We start from the raw sequence: 16,644 nt of genomic DNA, 5'->3' as shown, positions 1-16,644 counted from the left end.
TGTCTATTGGCAACTTTTTTTCTTAGTGGTATATTTGAAATGGTGTATCATAACTGACAGCATCTTAAATTTGATGAAATACAGTAGTCCAAAAGATATTAACGCCTCTTTGTTTGGAACCCCCTGGGGCTATTTGTGAAGTTTAAAGGAAAAAAGGGATATACATTCCAGTCTTCAAAGCACTTCCGGTATCATATATCCCACTGGATCCTCACGGTCTCCCTTTGGAGGTGGCAGGGCAGGTACGATGGACGACACAGGCTCTCTCCACCTTGGAGCTGGCCCGGACTCCCCTTTGACTTCCTGACCCAGCTCACGCTCCCTGTTCTGGGTGCTGCCTCATAAGAAATCAGCTTTCTCTGGTGGGAAAAAGTTCTACTCGCCTTAATAGAAGCAGGCAACCATTGTAGACCCTTTCTCCAAAGGGCAGCAGCATCCTGACATGAGCTAGGGAGGGTGCTGGAAACTCCTGCTTTTAACTTTAATTTCTGACAGGACTAATTCGAGTTCCCGCCCCGGGTAGCGCGGCTGCCACGCGGGGCGAGGACGCAGGGGCCAAGCGGCCAGGTGCGGGTGGAGGGGGCCACCCAGCCATCACTCACCCCTCCGCGCCCTGGCGGCGGAGTCAACGCCCCGAATCCACCCGCTTCCCTGCGGGCCTCTGACGACTGCCCCTCACGTGACCAGGCGCCTCGCCCGCTCACTGCTCGTCCTTGCGCCATAATCTCCGCCCTCCGCCTCGGAGCCCCGCCCCTTCCCATCTGAGGGGCGGCAGGAGGGGCCCGGAGCACGATGGCGGTGAACCAGAGCCACACGGAGAATCGCCGTGGAGCCATCATCCCTTACGGCGAAAGGTGCCTGAGGGGACGTCCGGGGTGCTGGTGGAGGAGGGAGGCAACCGACCGGGGGCGGCTCGCAAACTCCCAGCGAATCAGGTGCCTTCCCGCCTTGTTCGCCGGTCCCGCTTAGCTCCGCCCCCGACGTTGGGGCGCGCGCACTGCCTCGTGGGTGTTCCGTAGGCGCGGGCGGGAGCGTGCCAGCTGGTGTGTGAGGAAGGTGGCGGGAGCGCGCCTCCTCGTGCGTGAGGACGAGGAGCGGGCGCTGGGTGGGCGGCGCGCGTCGTCGCTTCAGAAGAAGGGAGGGAGCACCCTGAGGGTCGTAGGGAGTCGCGCCGCCCCTGCGACTGAGGTGCAGCCCCTCCCCCTATCCCCGGGAACAAGGTTCTGGATTTCCGCAGGCAGAAGAGGCATGAGGGTGGATCATTCTAGAAAGATCCCGAAGTGTCGGAGGCCTCTCCACACTCTCAGAACTTCCCAGAGGGCCTTTTGTTCTTGGCCCCAACCAGGGAGATGACTGCCCTTTATGGAGACGATCGAAAGAATGACGCTCCCTCGGCCTCGCTGGGCTCTTTGCTCGGTGCCCGGGGCGCCCGCGGTGCCCGCCGCTGTCGCCTCTCCTCTCACCGCCAGCAGGCTCGGTCTGTAGGAGACCGTTTTCACCCCATCGCCCCTATGCCTCGACTCCACTCGGCTCCCTTCCTTAATCCTCGGGCCCCCAGCTTCCCGCAGAGTCCTGCTCGGCCTCCCCGCCGCGCTCCCCTTAATCAGGCTCCTCTCTCTGCTCCAATCGCCCTCGTTTTGCTATGCGCTCCCTGGGCCGTGCGGCCTGAAACCCAGCGCTGTGCTCAGGTGAGACCGAGCGCCCTCGGCTGCGTTGAACGCGTTTGTCGGGAAGATCCATTAAGACAGCACCACATGCTGGTGTCCAGATCTTTTTTCCTATGCTTCCTTCCCCCGACTATTTTCTTGACAGATTTATACGGGCCGCCAAAGCCATGCGTCCTGCGTTGCTCCCGTAGGGCCTCTGCTGCTTGCTTCGATTTTGCAGTAGGAGGCGATTGCTCCCTCTGACCGCGACGTCTCCGTACACTCTGGCCCGGGGCACTTCGCCCCTTGTGCCTGTGACTCACTCTGGGCCCTGAAGCACTTCTAAATCAGGCTTTGGGTGTCTCCTCACTCAGGCTACCGGTTTGTCTCTCTGCTTTTCTGTTTCTTGGAGGCAGGAAATGAAGCCTGTTTTAAAACAATTATAACGAACTGATATTTTATGATCCTTTGAATTATCTTTAAGGGTCCGTTCTGTGCTCTTGAGTAACTTAATCACCCCCAAGCACTGTTCTGAGAGTTTTATACTTAACGCTGCTCTCTCCACAATTGGGATCAGTAGCATTTCCTTCATTTCACGGGCAAGAAATGGAAACAAAAAAAAAGTAACTTGCCCTCCGTTGTATGGCCAGTGCATGTGCGAGCTGGGGTTTGAGTTTGAATTTGGATAATGTGCTTTAAACTCTACTCTGCTGCCCCACAGAGGAAAAGGACTACTGTTCTGCTTTCTCATCACAGAAGGTCTTGTCAGGGCTCTGGCTTAAAGAAATAGCTTGAGAGGGAGAAGGTTGGTTATATTTTGACTTTTCCTGCCTGTTCACAATGCGCACTTGAGAAATTCATCACAGATTGGCTGTGTTTTGTGAGATGTTTTTCCCCTTCTAGCTGAGAAGTCATGAGAATCCAGACTCTACTGGTAAAAAGGGAAGACATTGAGGTTTGTGTTTGTTTGTTTTGACCATCTTTCTAAAACTTGTGCAGATACCGTATATATTTATTGTAGAAAAATTAGAAAAAAATTAAATTGCCCCAGATTCCGACACCCAGTGCTGTTTACATTTCGTTATGTATCCTTCACTTTCCCTGATGGAAAAATACACATTTCCTCCCCTCATACTGCTTTGGAACTTGTTTTCTTCATTTACCAATATATTGAGAATGCTTTTTCAGTATCAATATCTAAATCATTATTTTCAATGGCTGGTATTCTAGTATGCTTAAGTCTTTCCTCAAGCCCCTATCTGGGATATTCTGGTTTTAATTTGTCATTGCTATAAATACTGCCTCAGTGAACATTTTTGAAAACTTATCTTTGCCCATTTGTCAAAATATTTCTTTGAGATATGTTCCTGCAAGTAGACTTGTGGGATCAGAGGACATAAACTTTTTTTTAAAAAAGATTTAAAATATATTTTTATAATATAAAAATTCTTGTCAAACTATTATAAAATATAAATACATATAAATACATATAAATATTTTTTTTGCAAAATTACCCTACAGAATTATATCAATTTACATTCCTCTCAGTACTGTGAGTGCCCATTTCACCACACTTTGCCAACACCTGGTGTTAATCTTTGATATCTCTGCCAGTCTTGATGTGTGAATAATGGAATCTTTTAAAAAATTTTTACTGCTACTGAACTTATTTTTTATATGATTATTGAGTAGTTATATGTCTTTGGCAAATTTTCTTGGCTCATGAATTTTCTCCACTTTTACTAAGTTGTTTATTTTTTGGTGTGGTAAAAAACACCTAACAGAAAATCTATCATCTTTATCATTTAAGGATATTTAAATTGTATATATTTAAGATGTGTAACATAATGATTTATTATACATATACATATTGAAATAGTTACTGTAATCAAACTATTAACATATCATCTCACATAGTTACCATTTTTTTATGTAATGAGTACACCTGAAATATGTTCTCTTGGCATATTCCCAGTGCTTACTACAGAATTACTAAGTATAGTCATCATGCCTATTAGGTCTCTAGACTTATGCATCCTACATAACTGTAAATTTGTATCCTTTGACCAATATCTCCTCATTTCTCCCACCTCCTGAACCTCTGGTAATTACTATTCTACTCTGCTTTTATGCATTTGACTTGTTTTCTTTTTTCTTTTAGATTCCTTATATAAATGAGATCATACAGTATTTGTCCTCTTTCTGGGTTATTTCACTTAGCATGATGTCCTCAGGATTCATCTATGTTGTAGCATGTGACAGAATTTCCTTCCTTATGACCAAATAATATTCCTTTGTGTGTGCGCATGCATGCACATATGTGCACCACATATTTTTTATCCATTCATTCATTGACAGACACTTAGGTTGTTCTGTATGTTGGGTCTTGTGAGTGATGCTGCAATGAACATAAGAGTGCAGACATCTCTTCGATATCCTGTTTTTACTTCCTTTGGATAAATACCCAGGAGTGGGATTGCTGAATCATATCGCTGTTCTGGTTTTGTTGCATTGATTGATTTTTCATATGTTGAACCATCTTTGCATTCCCGGAATAAATCCCACTTGGCTGTGGTACATAATCTTTTTAATGTGACATTATATTCAGGGATATTGGTCTGTCATTTTTTTGTTTGTTTGTTAGTTTTGTTTTTTAACAACTGATGGTCAATTTATTGAAAAGGCTGATTTAAGCATCTGCAGTGGTGACTTCAGCCTCGACTCCTATACTGATGGAAGTAATCTGCTTAACAATCTCAGAAGGACTGTGCAGGTCAATGAGTCGCTTGTGGATCCTCATCTGAAAACGATCCCAAGTCTTAGAACCTTCCCTCCACGGAGCTTTTTCTTGTGCTTCTCAGAGTCTTGGTAGGCATCTGAACTGGTCCTCTCACTTTGAGATTCTTGTCCTCTGCACCTCTGATCCAGTCAGCACACACTTTCTCCAAAGATTTTACGTCGCAGCTGGTCGGAGTAATTCTAATTCAGTGAATCACCACCTCTGGTTCCACGGGTGTCTTTCTGGTATCTTTAAAATCCAAGGCTGCAGCGTGGCTTCCTGACCAACTTGTTCCTCTGTGAGAGCGGACAGCGGTGAGTCAGGAGCAGTAGCGTGCAGAATGTTGCTCCACTGCACTGCTACTGTGTCTTCCTCAAAGAGAGCTGTCATTTTTTTTTTTTTTTTAATTAAACATTTCTCTAGGTGCTGTAAGCTTTTGATTAGAGTTTAGAGTTCTGGACTGACTTGGAGTTCCCTATTCCACTATTTTTGCTGACATCCCTTATATTCATAGTCTTTTAGAAAGCCTTTTGTATCCGCTCACCCCCACCCTAGTTTTAGTTCTTATTACTGCAGATAGGGACTATTTTAGAAACTTAAACGGGCCCCTCCAACATACTGCCATCTCCTTGATCATATGACGACCCTGCCAGGATGGCCACAGCTCAGTTCCTCCTTGCCTATCAAATGATATCTCCAAGTTATAGTCCCAGCATGGCTTTCTAGCTTTATCTCACTATTCCTCCCGACCTCACTTCCATACAGGTGGTCTGCTTCCATGTATGTAGTTTGCTTTGTGCTACACACCTCCAGTAATGCTGCCCCAGCATCTCCATTAACGCTGTTTGGTCCTCATCAAGATTGTCTCCTACCTTCACCTCTGCCTATTGAAACACTATTCATCTCTTCAGAATCAGCTCAAATTTCAACCTTTCTATAAAGTCATTCCTAGTTACTTCAACTAGAACTAATCTCCCCTTCCACTTAATTGCCATGACATTTTTGTGCCATTTATGTGATGTATGTTATATATTGCTTGTGTTATTTACCTGTATTCATGTTTTCATTTACTCCTTCTTTCAATAAATGTTTATGAGCACCCACCGTTTGCTAGGGCTGCGGTAGCAAAGAAGGCAGACATTGTCCCTAATAGTCATTAGGAAAGACATTGGACAAATAAATATAATGAACACTAAGAAAGAAAAAAACCCAATAGAATTCTATGAGTGAGAGTAAGATGAATCCAAGTTTTTCACATTAAGAGTGAGGATAGAACATGGCAGGCAGAGGGAGTGACATGCCAGCAGATTCTGGAGCACTCTGCGTGCCTTCTTTACCAGAGTCAAAGAAACATTTCCATTAGCACAGTGCTTGATAGTTACTACACAAACAGTATAAGAATTGATGAATAAACATTAAGGAAAGAAGTAGATTTGATAAGAAAAATAATCCAAAGATAAAGAGGGAGAAGAATAAGTATGAATTGTCAGAGAATGAGATCATTTAAACTCCTTTCTATTTCAATAAAAGTGGTGATAGCAGCAGCCGCTAACATTTATTGAGTGCTGGCTCTGGGCTAGGAACTGTGCTAAGAGCTTCATTTGTCACTTTATGTAACTTCTAAATTGTTTGCTGTCCACTCTTTCTTTTCTGCAGTGTCTTGAAGCAGTGTCAGGATGTGGACCTCTCTTTCCTACAGCAACCAGAGGGATCCAATCTTTTTAGTGGTATAAAGAGGGGAACATTGTTTCTCACTTCATACCGGGTAATTTCTACTTGTTTCTTTGATCTGATTAACTCTACATTAGTTTTCTTTAAAATGGAGCGAAGTTAACCATTGAGGTTCAAAGTGTTTTAAAATATTCGCACTTTGAGATATGCCATGTTGAAGAACAATAGCAGAAAATGGATGATGTTTCTCACACCAGAATATCAAAGCAACCTTGACCTTAGAAGTGCTCTTATAGGTCTCAATCCGTGGACAAATCGCATTCCTTTTCCAAAATTTCTTTTCTCTCTTAGGTAATCTTCGTAACTTCACACTCAGTCAATGATCCCATGCTTTCTTTTATGATGCCATTTAATCTGATGAGTAACTGCACTGTTGAACAACCAGTCTTTGCCCCCAACTGCATTAAAGGAACCATTCAGGCAGCTCCAGATGGTAAGTGTTTACCTTCAGCCATGTATTTTTTTCTCAAAAGCTTCCAGAAGGTTTAAGTTTCAGATATGGCTCATGTTGGAATTAAAGGAAAGCTGCCCAGTTTCTTTGGGTATTGCTTCTCTCGGTGTTCGTGGTAGTCCTTCTGTAACCAGCTATGCCAGCCTCTTAGTGTGTGCCGTTTCTTCCCGCAGGTGACTGGGAAGGACAGGCTACTTTTAAGTTAGCCTTCAGAAAAGGAGGTGCCATCGAATTTGCCCAGTTGATGACGAAAGCTGCCTCTGCCGGTGAGCGATAATGATAAAGATCTTAAGCAGTTTGAGGTTTTGAGGCTTGTGGACTTAAAGTAGGACTTTTACTCAGTCAAGATTTTCTGGCTACTCCAGTCAGGCAGTTGGTGGCTGCATATGTATTCAGCAGGCATTTCCTGAGTCTACCTACTGTGCGCCAAGTACCATACTATGTGCTGGGAGCACAAAGATTTTCCCCTGTCCTGAGGAGTTTGCAGACACCTGAGTGACTAAGTGTACCTGATAGTCTTTTGTCCATCTAAATGCTGGTCTCATATATCACTGAGTAGTCTCTTTTTCAGGCCAGGGAGCCCCAGCAGTTCTTCCCCTGGCATGCCTTTTTGTCATTTTTTCCTCTGGCTTTGCCTTTGTTTCTCTTAGGTTTAGTCTCCATCTTTCATGAGAGGAGGGAAGGGGTACTGTCAAGCCCTATAGCGCTGCTCTAATGGATATGCCAAATGACTCTTTCAGAATTGAATACAAATAATTTTTATGAGGTACTTTTATTCAGTCCAGCCTCACTCATGTCCTTCACTCTCACACCTTTTGTACTCCAGTCCAACTGGAGTTCTTTGTGCTTTGTTCTCTCACTTCTGAGCCTTCATGCTATTTGCTCTATCTGGAACACTCTTTTCCTTTCTCCATTGCCTTCCACATCAACTCCAATTTAGTTGAGACACAGTCTAGTAGAGACACATATGCACATATGTTATCCTGCCTATGGCATGTGCTGTAATAGAGGCGTGGACACAGTGCTGGGACGCATAGAAGATGGAGTGAAGGTTCTAGCTTAGAAGACTGACTGGCTCGTGATGCTATAAACCATGGTCAAGAATATAAGAGTCTAAGTTGGAGAGGAAATGAATTTAATTTTAGACATAATAATCTTAGCTAACATTTATTGAATGCTTAACATATACTAGAGTGTTCCAAGCCCTTTACATGTGTCAATATATTTAATCCTCACAAAAAACCTTATGATGTAGATACTATCATTATTCCCAACTTATAGCTGGGGAAACTGAGTCAGTGATTGTTATATAATTTCCCAAGGCTATACAGTTAGCAAGCAATGGAGCTGGAATTTGAACCCTATTCTTTCTCTCTTTTTAAACATTTTATTTTGAAAAAATTAAATGTATAGAAAAGTTTCAAGAATATTACAATGATTTAGCATGGACTCTTCATCTAGATTACCCATTATTAACATTTTCTTATATTTGTTTTATCCTTTTTTTGTTTTTGCTTTTGTTTTTACTGAAATATTTGGGAGTAAGTCACAAAAATCATATCCTTCATTTCTAGATATTCGAATGTGTATCTTCTAAGAACAAGGGCATTCTCTTATCTAACCTCAGTGTATTTATCAAATTCAGAAAATTTAACATTGAAACAATACTTATTATATAGTTTATATTGAAGTACAAAGGATTGGTCCATTACAGTTTCTGATTCTAATAGCACTTTTTTCCCACTAAATGGGTAATCCTGGGTCAAACATTGAATTTAGTTGGCCCATTCCTTTGGTCTCTTAATTCAGATTCAGCCTTTCTTCGTCTTTTGTGACACTGACATTTTAAAAAGAATGTTTTGTAAAATGTTTTGTAGAATGTTTTGTAGAATGTCCTTTAGTTTGGGTTTGCCTGTTTCCTCATGAACTATACTCAGGCTATGTTTGGGTTATATTTTGGCAGGAACACTATGTAAAGGATGCTGTGTCCTTTTGAGCCTGTACTCTTACCCCCTGTATGGGTGTGAGGAGTGTGGGAATGCTAGATGCCAGTGAACATGCAGTTCCGAGCTCCGGAGATGAACCATATGTAGAGACTGATTTGGAAATCTTTAGCACACAAGTCGTCTCTGGAGCCACGAGTGATGGGTTCATTTAGTGAGTTAAAGATAGTGTTATAAAGGTCCTCAACATTTAAGGAATGGTAGAGAAGAGCAACCTGCAATAAAAATTGAGAAGGGGCTGACTGAGAGGTAGGAGGAGAATCAAGTGAGTTTGTTACCCCAGAAGTCAAGGGAGGAGAAAGTTTCAAGCAGTACGGGTGCTCGTCTGTGGCAGCTGCTGCAGAGATGATTGGTAAGATGAAGACTGAAAAATGTGCTTTGCACGTAGAAATCTGAGTTTGTTTGTGGTCTTCGCAAGAGAGATTCCAGTGAATCAGTGGAAAAGAAAGATGATCCAAGAGCCGTATTATAGGAACTTGAGGAGTAAGAAAATTTTTACAGTTACCTTTAATGATGTAGTTCAAAGATAGATCAAGGAGTTCACAAGCTGTACCCAGCCCACAGCTCTTCATGGTCCAGAGGGCAGAGATCTGGAAGCCTGACGCTGTATAACAGGGAGTCTTGATAGACAGAGGGAGTACAGCTGTTGGGAATCCAGGCTCAGGGGACACTCGGAAGTCCAGTTTCTTTTTGCTGTAGGTATCTGGGGAACTCAGGACAATTGCATGCTGGGTCTTGAATTCACTCTTATCTTTGGCCTCATAGTACTGAGGGGGCATTTTTAGGATTATGGGCTAAGTGTTAGGCAACTTCAGGGGATCCTCTTTGTGCTCTCTGCTTCATGGCCTGCAAAACTACGTTCAGAGTCCCAGCAGTTGCATGGCTACTTAGAAAGGATTTAGGCAACTTATATGAACTTGGCCCAATGTCTGGAACTGCTCTGGGTCTGATTGCATCACGGCATAGGTGTGGGAACCTACCCCTGCTCCCTGGCAAGAATCAGGGCTTGTGAGATGGGCTTCCTTGAGGCCTTTGGAATTAACTACCCATAATGCTTCATGATCTGATTCTTTGATCAGGGAAGAGTCCCTTCCCCTCTACAGAGCTGATTTGTCAAGGTTCTTGGAGTTATGTTTTTAACAAATATATATTTATATACCTATTGAGCCAAATACTAGGTGAGACGATTGGGAACAGAAAACAGCAAACGAGACATACGTGGTTCCTGCATTTGTTGAACTTGGTCTAGTGAGAGGCATATAAAAAAAAGCAAACATATAAGAGATTAAAATAATTCTTCTGGGAATACATACTAATAGGATATGAAAAGGAGAGTGACGGAGTAAGGAGGACAACTTTAGATTTATAGTCAATTAATTAAAACAATTCTAGCTATTGAATCAGATAGCTAGAATTATTTTAATCATTAGTGGCTTAAGACGATAGATATTACTTATTACGTGAAGGCCAATCAGCAGAGATCAAAGGGGGCTCTGTTCCACATACCCTTCAGGGACCCTTCAGGGACCCTTCAGGGTAATAGAGTCTCTGCCATGTTTAACACATGGCTTCCATGGCCTCATTGGATAGCCAGCAGAGGTGGCGAGAGTCGTTCTTACCTGGGAGGTTTTTATAGGCCAGGCTGGGAAGCAGTATACGTTACTTACCGTTCATGCCATCTGAGCAGAAATTAGTGCGGTAGGCTGATAATGACTCCCAAAGATATATCTATGTCCTAATCCTCGGACCTCGTGAATGTTACTTAATTTATAAAAGGAGTCTTTGCAGACATAATCAATTTAAGGATTTCGAGGTGAGATTACCCTAGATTATCCAGGTGGGCCCCTTAAAAGAGAGATGCAGAGAGAGACAAACAGAAGTGCTTTCTTCTGCACCATTCTACAATTAAATTGATCTTTAATGGATGTAGCTTGCCAACTTCATAGAATTCTTCACTTGAAAATCCTTTCTAAATACCTATTATTATAGATGTTAGACTAGACTCTGAATAAGCACAGGCAAATAAGCCATAGTCTCTGTCCTCAAGAAACATAGAGTTCAGAACAAGGGCGGTGTCTTTTTTTCATCTTATATCCTGGGAACATTGTTGGACACTCATGTAAGGTGATGGTTAATACTCTGTTGTTAATCGTTTGGTTGATAGCCATTATACATCTGACTTAAAAGAATTAAAGAGTCCTGTTTTGTCAAACTTGTCTTCTTAGCTGCCCGAGGAATTCCACTTGGAAGTGTAAGTTACTGGTTTGGTGCTCCAGGATTGTATGTCATTACCAGGCAGGGGAGCATGATATGCAACCAAGAGGTGCCTTGTCCAGGTAAGATCTGACAGGGAAGTTCTTCCTGGGAGCGGAAAAAGTATGCCAGGGGTTCAAAGATCTATTCAATGCAAGCTTGCCTCCAACTCTGCTGCAGGAGAAGCAGCAGAGGTTTGGGGACTAGAAAATGGTTGCGTCCATGACTTTTTTTTTCAGACTGAAACCCAGTGGCAAGTCATCAACTGACTGGATTTCAGTTTCAGGCTTACTTTTAACTATGATATACAAATATGGAACATACTCGGGTAACTTCCATTAGTGGGAATGGTCACCTCCTGCTTATAGCCTGAGCAGAAAATATATGTTCTTTCCCACTTCTCCTTCCCATTTCACACAAGCATAGCCATCAAGTTTGTACCATGCCCTTCAACCTCACTGAGGACTCCAGTCCCAGGCTTTGTGCCCTGCACCCTTTAACAGTTGTGCCTGTCCACAGCAGCCGAGTCATGTTCCTGGGAGGTGACAGATAATTGATTCTTAAATGCTGTGTACCGCCTACTGGTGGGCCACAACTGGTCTCCTAATAGACTAACAGACTCCAAATTGCAAGCCCTTTCTTGGGTTGTTCTTGGAGTGTGATGTGCGTGTCCATCAGTTTTTTGTATACAAGTGAAAGGCACTTTAGCTTTTAAAAGTTATTAAAATTTAATACTCAAAATCTAAAAGTAAGTGTTGCTAAGGTTTTATAAAGTAATTGCACATAACATATAATCAACCATTTAAAAATGTACAATTTGGTGGTATTTAGTATATTCACAATGCTATGCAACCATCAGTTCTCTCTAGTTTTGAAATTTTTTCATCACTCCATAAAAAACACTCCATAACTCCCCTAAGGAGTAATTCCCCATTGCCCCTTTCTGACATCTCTTGGTATCCTCTAATCTGCTGTTTGTCTTTATGGACTTTCCTATTCTGAATATATCTCATAAAAGGAAATCACACAGCATGTGACCTTTTGTGTTTGGCTTATCTCACTTAGCATACGATGTTTTCAAGGCTCTGATACAAGCTGTAGCATGTATCAGTATTTTCTTCTTTTTATGGCTGAATAATATTCCATTGGACATATGTGCCACAATTTGTTTATCCATTCATTCACCCATTGGTGGACATTTCAGTTGTTTCCACCTAATGGGTATTATGAATAATAACTGCTATAAACATTTGTATATAAGTTTCTGTGTGGACATATGTTTTCATTTCTCTGGGGTATCTACCTAGGATTGGAATTACTGGGCCCTATAGTAATTCAATATTTAACTTTTTTTCTTTTTTTTTTTTTAAACGCCACAGCACCTGGTATTCCTAGGTGGTCTCCCATCCAAGTACTAACCAGGCCCGACCCTACTTAGCTTTCGAGATCAGACGAGATTGGACACGTTCAGGGTGGCATGGCCATAGACTCAATATTTAACTTTTTGAGGAACCACCAAAGTGTTGTCCACAGCAACTGCACCACTTTATTCTCACCAGCAATGTTCAGATTTCTATTTTTCCATATCCTTGCCAATACTTGTTATTTTCATTTTTGTTGCTGTTCATATGAAAGTCATCCTAGTGAGTGTGAGGTGGTATCTTATTATGGCTTTAATTTGAATTTCTTTATTGACAAATGTTGTTGAACATCTTTTCATGTACCTGTCAGCTGTTTGTATATCTTCTTTGGAGATATATCTCTCCAAGTCCTTTGCCCATTTTTTACTTGGGTAGTTTATCTTTTTCTCATTGACTTGTAAAAGTTATTTATATATTCTGGATATTACGCTCTTATCAGCTATAGGATTTGCAGATATGTTTTCCCATTCTGTAGGCTGTTTTTCACATTCTTGATAATGTCCTATGATGTACAAAACTTTTACATTTTTATTGAATTTATCTATTTTTTTCTTGCTACTTATACTCTTGATGTCAAATTCAAGAATCTCTTGCCAAGTCCAATATCATAAAGATCTATCCCTATGTTTACATCTAGGAGTTTTATAATTTTGGCTCTTATATTTAGGTTATTGATTTTTTTATGAGTTAATTTTTTTATGGTGACATTGGTTAACAAAATCCAATAAGTTTTAGCTGTATACTTTAACAGTAAGGCATGTATATATTTATACTGTGTGTTCGCCTCCCATAGTTAGATTTCTGTCACATATTTGACCCCTTTTAACCCGTCTACCTCCCCCCTTACCCCCCACCCCCTACCTTCTGGAAACTACTAGTCTATGGTCCATGTCCGTGAGTCTCTGTTTGTTTGTCCTGTTCATTCATTCGTTGCTTTTAGGTTTTTATCCCACATATAAGTGATATCATGTGATTTTCAGCTTTTTCTGTCTGACTTATTTTGCTTAGCTTGATTATCTCGAGGTCCATCAATGTTGTCGCAAATGGCAATATTTCATCTCTTCTGATGGCTGAGTAATATTCTGTTGTATATATGTACCACAGCTTCTTTATCCAGTCATCTATCGTAGGACACTTCGGTTGCTTCCATGTCCTGGCCACTGTGAATAATGCTGCTCTGAACATCGATGTGCAAATATCTTTTCAGATATAGGTTTTCAGGTCTTTGGGGTAAATACCCAGTAGAGGGATTTGCTGGATCATATGGTAGATCAATTCTTAGTTTTTTCAGGAACCTCCATACTGTTTTCCATAGCGGCTGTACCAATTTGCAGTCCCACCAGCAGTGTATGAGGGTTCCTTTTTCTCCATATCCTAACACTTGTTATTACTTGTTCTGTTGATTATAGCTATTCTAACAGGTGTGAGGTGGTATCTCATTGTGGTTTTGATTTGCATTTCCTTAATAGCTACAATGTTGAGATCTTTTCATATATTTGTTGGCCATTTGTATGTCCTATAGGGAGAAGTGTCTGTTCAGGTCCTCTGCCCATATTTTGATTGGATCGTTTGTTTGTTTTTGTTGTTATTGAGTCGTATGAGTTCTTTGTATATTTTGGATATTAGGCCCTTATTGGAGGCGTTGCTTGCAAATGTATTTTCCCATTCGGATGGTTGTCTCTTTACCTTCTTGATGATTTCTTTTGCAGATTTCTTTGAGCAGAAGCTTTTTAGTTTGATATAGTCCCATTCATTTATGTTAGCTTTTATTTCTCTTGCTTTTGAGGTCAAATTCATAAAATCCTCTTTTAGTTCAAGGTCCTCGAGTTTAGTTCCTATGTTTTCTTCTATGCATTTTATTGTTTCAGGTCTTATATTCAGGTCCTTAGTCCATTTTGAGTAAATTTTGGTGTGTGGTGATAGACAACAGTCTAGTTTCATTCTTTTGCAGGTGGCTTTCCAGTTTTCCCAGCACCAGTTATTGAGGCTTTCCTTTCTCCACTTTTGTTTTTGGCTTTTTTTTCAAAAATTATTTGCCCATGTAAAATGGATTTACTTCTGGACTCTCGATTCTGTTCCACTGGTCTTTGTGTCTGTTTTTCTGCCAATACCATGCTGTTTTGATTACTGTTGCTTTGTAGTATAATTTGAAGTCGGGCAGAGTGATGCCTCCAGCCTCGTTCTTTTTTCTCAGGATGGCTTTGGCAGTTTGGGGTCTTTCGTGCTTCCATACAAATCTGATGATTTTTTTGTTCTATTTCTTTCAAAAATGCCGATGAGATTTTGATGGGGATTGCATTAAATCTGTATAATGCTTTAGGTAATATGGTCATTTTAACTTTAGGTAATATGGTCATTTTATGTTGATTCTTCCAATCCAAGAACACAGAATATCTTTCTATTTCTTTGTATCTTCTTCGATTTCTTTTAATAAGGTCTTATAGTTTTCATTATATAGGTCCTTCACTTGTTTCATTAAATTTATTCCTAGGTATTTTATTCTTTTTGTTGCAATTGCAAAAGGAATCATTTTTTCCACTTATTTTTCTGACACTTCATTATTAGAGTGTAGGAACGCTATGGATTTTTGAACACTAGTTTTGTATCCAGAAACTTTACTGTATTTGCTTATTGTTTCTGGTAGTGTTCTTGTGGAGTCTTTAGGGTTTTCTATATAGAGAATCATGTCATCTGCAAATAGTGACAGTTCGACTTCTTCGTTACCTATTTGTATCTTTCTCTTATCTGATTGCACTCAATAGGACCTCCAATGTTATATTGCATAACAATGGTGAAAGTGGACAGCCTTGCCTTGTTCCTCATCTTAGAGGGAAGATTTTTAGTTTTTCAACATTAAGTATAATTTTAGCTGAGGGTTTGTCATATGTGGCCTTTATTTTGTTAAAGTACTTTCCTTCTATACTGATTTTGTTAAGTGTTTTGATCATAAATGGATTCTGTATCTTGTTGAAGGCTTTTCCTGCTTCTATTGATGTGATCATATGGTTCTTATTTTTTAATTTGTTTATGTAGTGTATCACATTAATCGATTTGCGTATGTTGAACCATCCCTGTACCTTTGGGATGAAGTCCACTTGATCATGGTATATAATCTTTTTAATATGTTGTTGTATTCGGTTCGCCAGTATCTTATTAAGGATTTTTGCATCTGTGTCCATGAGAGATATTGGTCTGTACTTTTCTTTTTGTGTGTGAGATATCTTTACCAGGTTTTGGCATCAAAGTGATATTGGCCTTATCAAATGAGTTGGAAAGTATTGCCTCTTCTTCGATTTTTTGGAAGAGTTTGAGGAGAATAGATATCAAATCTTCTTTGACTGTTTGGTAGAATTCACTGGTGAAGCCATCTGGTCCTGGACTTTTACTTTTTGGTAGGTTTTTGATGATTGTTTCAATTTCCATACTGCTGATCGGTCTATTTATATTTTCCAGTTCTCCTTGATTCAGTTTAGGAAGATCGTAATTTTTTTAAGTACTGATCCATTTCTTCTAGGTTATTAAATTTGGTGTTATATACTTTTTCATAGTATTCTTGTATGATCCTTTGTATTTTTGCGGTCAGTCATAATTTCCCCTCTTTTATCCCTGATTTTGCTTATTTGTGTCCTTTCTCTTTTTTCTTTAGTAAGTTTAGCCAAGGGCTTGTCAATTTTATTTGCCTTCTCAAAGAACCAGCTCTTTGTTGCATTTATTTTTTTCTGTATTTTTTTTCAATTTCATTTATTTCTGCTCTAATTTTGATTATTTCTTTCCTTCTGCTGACTTTAAGCTTCATTTGTTCTTCCTTTTCTGGTTTTTTTAAGATGAAGCATTAGGTTGTTTATTTGGGCTCGTTCTTGTTTTTGGAGATAGGCCTGTAATGACAAGAACTTTCCTCTTATGACCGCTTTTGTCGTGTCCCAAAAGTTTTGATATGTTGTACTATCATTATCATTTGTTTCTATATATCTCTTGATCTTTCTTTTTATTTGTTCTGTGACTCAGTTATTCTTCAGTAGTATGTTGTTTAATGTCTGTGTATTTGTGGTTCTTCCTGATTTCTTTCTGCAGTCGATCTCTAGTTTCAAAGCATTATGATCAGAGAATATGGTTGGTATGATTTCAGCCCTCTTATATTTGTTGAGGCCATCTCTGTGTCCCAGTATGTTGTCGATCCTTGAGAATGTTCCATGTGCACTAGAGAAGAATGTATAAGCAGTTGTTTTGGGATTGAAGGCTCTGTAAATGTCAATTATGTCCAGTTGGTCTAATGTGTCATTTAAGGATGTTATTTCCTTATTGATTTTCTGTTTGGGTGATCTGTCCATTTCCAACAGTAGGGTATTTAGGTTCCTTACTA

At 40.5% G+C, this 16,644-nt stretch overlaps 1 protein-coding gene and 2 pseudogenes across 1 annotated transcript in view; 1 reads left to right on the top strand and 2 right to left on the bottom strand.

Moving 5' to 3' along the window:
- The first annotated feature begins 792 nt into the window (after positions 1-792).
- WBP2NL (WBP2 N-terminal like) overlaps positions 793-16,644 on the top strand; it is a 26,144-nt gene continuing 10,292 nt past the window's right edge. Inside the window, exons 1-5 of the mRNA XM_011369114.1 lie at positions 793-854; positions 6,082-6,190; positions 6,448-6,589; positions 6,781-6,873; positions 10,836-10,946. Coding sequence (XP_011367416.1) covers positions 793-854; positions 6,082-6,190; positions 6,448-6,589; positions 6,781-6,873; positions 10,836-10,946 — 517 coding nt within the window. The remainder of the gene's footprint in view (positions 855-6,081; positions 6,191-6,447; positions 6,590-6,780; positions 6,874-10,835; positions 10,947-16,644) is intronic.
- Positions 4,336-4,744, bottom strand: LOC105298082 (annotated as a pseudogene).
- Positions 12,234-12,352, bottom strand: LOC111745052 (annotated as a pseudogene).

Source organism: Pteropus vampyrus, unplaced genomic scaffold, assembly GCF_000151845.1.
Source record: "Pteropus vampyrus isolate Shadow unplaced genomic scaffold, Pvam_2.0 Scaffold145, whole genome shotgun sequence".
Lineage (NCBI taxonomy): Eukaryota > Metazoa > Chordata > Mammalia > Chiroptera > Pteropodidae > Pteropus > Pteropus vampyrus.
The sequence above is the reverse complement of the archived record's forward strand: the minus strand, read 5'-3'. Positions and strand labels throughout refer to the sequence as shown.